This window comes from Oreochromis niloticus, linkage group LG7, assembly GCF_001858045.2.
Source record: "Oreochromis niloticus isolate F11D_XX linkage group LG7, O_niloticus_UMD_NMBU, whole genome shotgun sequence".
Taxonomy (NCBI): Eukaryota; Metazoa; Chordata; class Actinopteri; order Cichliformes; family Cichlidae; genus Oreochromis; species Oreochromis niloticus.
Window position 1 is genome coordinate 19,632,080 of NC_031972.2, and position 3,977 is coordinate 19,636,056.

The following is a 3,977-nucleotide window of genomic DNA, read 5'->3' on the forward strand; positions in this document are numbered from 1 at the left end:
ATAAAATGAATACATGCAAAGCCTAGAGACAAATATTAATACTTCTGACTTAGCTGCACCATTGTTCTAGTGAAAAGAATAGCCACCCTCCCAGAAAGAAGTGATTCCCAGGCATTCAGCATTTAGATAGCAAGCTATTTTAGTCTATCTCCCTCATGGGCTGATCACTGGCTATGCTCTGATCCCTTTGTCCATCAGAGAGACAGAACATTTTCGGGCTAATGCAACTGGACCCTCACTAATGACAGCAAATAGCCCTGTTGGTTAGATGACAGCAGCTGAGAACAATACTTAATGTTGACATCACTTGCTATGCGGATCTATTTTGGGTTTCTTCCTTTTATAGTGTGGTGGCTGAAATTGTTGTCTAGCCCCCTAGACAAAGCACATATAAAAGCCTTGAAAGAGGAGTTCTGGGATCACTTTCTATCTGCTTAGGCTCTTGTTCATTTCTCAGCAAGCGTCAGCTCACCACTGAATTGCTTTGCAACATGCCACCAAAGAAGATCGAACCAAAGAAACCTGAGCCCAAAAAGCCAGAGCCTAAGAAAGATGCAGCTCCAGCTGCTAAGCCAGCGCCACCTCCAGAGCCACAGCCTGAGCCACCCAAGGAGCCTGAGTTTGACCCCAAAAGCATCACTGTTGAGTTCACTGCTGACCAGATTGACGAGTTCAAGGAAGCCTTCACCTTGTTCGACCGCACACCAACTGGAGAGATGAAGATCACATATGCCCAGTGTGGGGATGTCATGCGAGCTCTGGGCCAGAACCCTACTAATGCAGATGTGCTGAAAGTGCTTGGTAAACCACGACCAGAGGACATGAGTACTAAAATGGTGGATTTTGAGACCTTCTTGCCCATGCTGCAGCATATCTCCCGCGCAAAAGATCAGGGCAACTTTGAGGATTTTGTTGAAGGGCTCAGGGTTTTTGACAAGGAAGGCAACGGTACCATCATGGGAGCAGAGCTGCGTCATGTGCTGGCAACACTAGGAGAGAGGATGACAGAAGATGAAGTGGATAGATTGATGGCTGGACAGGAGGATGCCAATGGATGTATCAATTATGCCTCCTTTGTAAAGCACATTCTCTCTGGCTAAAAATGGACATTTAATCAAAAAGACTTAATTTTACAGAATTTCTTTCTGGACACACTTAATATTTGACCAGTTAAAGGTGATGTTGTCATTAATGCTGTGACATGTTACATGTTAATTCAGTGAAGTCCCAGTCAAAGAATGAGGACTTACATAAAGAAAAATCAATGAATAAAGGAAATACGATCACAATCTGCCTCATGAATGTAATTTAAATACACCCATTCTTTTAAATTTGATGAGATAACCATGGGAGCTTGAGAATGCCAATGAAAGTGATCATTTAATGTGCATTCAACTTCTTATATCAACTATGTTAATGTGATTAGTCCAAAGTTCTGTGTGAACATACACACATATATAGGATTTATCTACATCTCAAAATAAAACACATTTTGTTCTACTGACAAAAAGTGTTAAAACGAATATGCTTGTCATTGTGGTTAAGATTCAGTTGCAGTGAACCAAGGCACACACACACACACACACACACACACACACACACACACACACACGCACAGCGAGAGAGAGACCAATCCAGTTTCCTCTGAAAATTGCAAGTACCAGGAACTTTCTTCCTCATCACTTTTGCAGTGGCTGATAAATTTTCTGTTTAAATCAATGAATTAAACCTGCATAGCCTTTCTCAGTGAATAATATATAGGTATGTTTAGCTTGAAAAATTAATTTAAAAAAAACACTTTGTAGGATTTAGTTGTCTCTAGCATTGAGTTACAGATTCTACCCAACTCCCTTACCGATCCGCTTCCAAGCATGTAAGAGAACCTGCGGTGGCCTTATAGGGAGCAAGCGGTTTATCCACTAAAGCGTTTGAGCTCTGGGCACATTTTATCAAAACTATTAAAACTAGTGGCACTATGTTTTAGGAGCGAGACTAGGCCCTAAAAAGAGTAGATTAATCAAACAAAGACGGGGCCAATAGGTGTCCATTTCTGACTTTAGTTTAATACAAAGGCTGCTTTGGAAGATTGGTGCAGTTATGTCCCAGATTTGTTATATTAAAAAAAAAGATTTCAGTAATAATAATGGCATAGTAATAATAATTTTCAGTATAAACTCACCAGTCGCATCTTAAACACTTTAAGCTTACAATCAATAACTTTTGGTTCTCTAATGATTCTAAATCAGAACAGACACAAGTGTTGGGCCCCTCCGTACTGCTTTCCTTTTTCTTCATTACCCAGGAACTCCCATCAACATAGCACACAGACCAGTGAACAGAGAGAAATAGATATGTTCACTACCTAGAGGCATTATTAAAAATTCAGTTTTCTTTCAGAAAAAAAAGAATTGATTGGTGAGTATTTATTTGTGGCTTTTTTTTCATGAATCCCAAATAATTTTTAGGTGCTACAGGTAGCCGCTAATGGTTACATGGGTAGCAACACGGGTATCATTAAAAGCTTTGCACTGTACAAAGCAATACGAAATCTTAAGAAAGCACTATTGAACACCAGTGATACATTTATACCACTAGGAACACTAAGTTGGTTAACAGGCAGGTGTTCTACAGGTGTTTGTGTTTCTACCAGCTACCAGATATTGACCGATATTGCACCTGCCACCAGGCTGATCGTATAGTGAAAGAAAGATTTATAGGCAACCAATCTCAGCAGTGATGATGTAATTTTTCTATGTCTATTACAAAGAGCAAAAGAGATTTCATAACAAAAAATTAAAACAAAATTTGTCATCTAATGTCAAGCTTTCTCAGTGTTTCCTTCTAATTATACATAGCCAAAACAAACCAAATAAGAAATATTCAAGAGACACCAGTGACATGCCCAAAGTAACTCAACTGACATCTTTTGATGCTGAGTCTTCTGCTGCTCTGCTCTGAGCCCCTCTCAAATTACAGAGTCTCTCACACTCAAGGATAAAGTCTACACAATCTTTAGAGGAAGCTCATTTTTTCCTTTTCTGCCCATGATTCCTGTGTTTGTGGCCATAGAATCAAGATCAACCATTAGACCATGCAAAGTCAAGCTTTGTGGTCACACTCAGCTTTTTCTTTACCACAGCATCTCCAGACTCTAGTCTGTCTGTACATCTTGCAATCTACTCGTCCACTATCATTGACAGCCTTGAAATTCTCCACTTGAGGCAGTAACACATCCCCATTCCAAAATAGGCAATCCACACTTTTTCTGTCTCAGATCTACGGCCCTAGATAAGGAGATCTCCTCCTCAACGGCAAGGTGAAAGCTGCAGAATGTTGCTCATGAAGCTGAAATGATCAAATCATCTGCAAAAAGTGGCAACATGAATCTGACACCACGTTGACCTGTGGTACTAGCAAATTTTCTTTTCTTAGAAACCACAAAAATAAACATCCTGTAATCTTGCACTCTTTGTTTGTTCTGGCCATTTGAAGTTCATTTAATTTAAATCAATTTAAGGAAGATGGGTAGCAGATAATGAAATGAGAAATACTAAAATGTGAAAGTTGTCTTTCCTTTTAATTACTTAAAATCTATCCTGTAAGGTTATACTCACGAGGATTCCCCTTGAATTAAATTCAATATTGAATTTTGATATTCAGTGTGTGATACACTTTAGAAGCTATTTTTGTCTAACTGTAAAAGAAGTAGAAAGATGCAGCTAAAGAGGCAGAAGTGGCACTTACTCTATGCAGCTGTCAAGCACATGCAAAGGAGGCTCTAAGTGCACTGGGCATCCAGCTCCATAACTGTATGAGAGCCAGCCAGTAATTTAGACCCATCGTGATTAATCAGCAGCTGTTAGCTTTAAAGTCCTTTGTCAAATATGTGAAGCTCTTGGCTAAAAGGATTCACCAGCTTGTGTATTCATGCTTACTTTAAGGCTTGCTGTACAGAGCATTCCCTGTGCAAAAAGTGG

General features: G+C 39.6%; 1 protein-coding gene across 1 annotated transcript; it reads left to right on the forward strand.

Moving 5' to 3' along the window:
* Positions 1-409: 409 nt before the first annotated feature.
* cmlc1 (cardiac myosin light chain-1) lies at positions 410-1,289 on the forward strand. Its single transcript, XM_003454969.5, has one exon. The coding sequence runs from the start codon at positions 492-494 to the stop codon at positions 1,098-1,100; it is 609 nt and encodes a 202-aa protein (XP_003455017.1). The 5' UTR covers positions 410-491; the 3' UTR covers positions 1,101-1,289.
* The last annotated feature ends 2,688 nt before the right edge of the window (positions 1,290-3,977 follow it).

What these genes read in the sequence shown, in the direction of transcription:
- cmlc1 (XM_003454969.5), top strand. Translation starts at nt 492, where the DNA reads ATGCCACCAAAGAAGATCGAACCAAAGAAACCTGAGCCCAAAAAGCCA.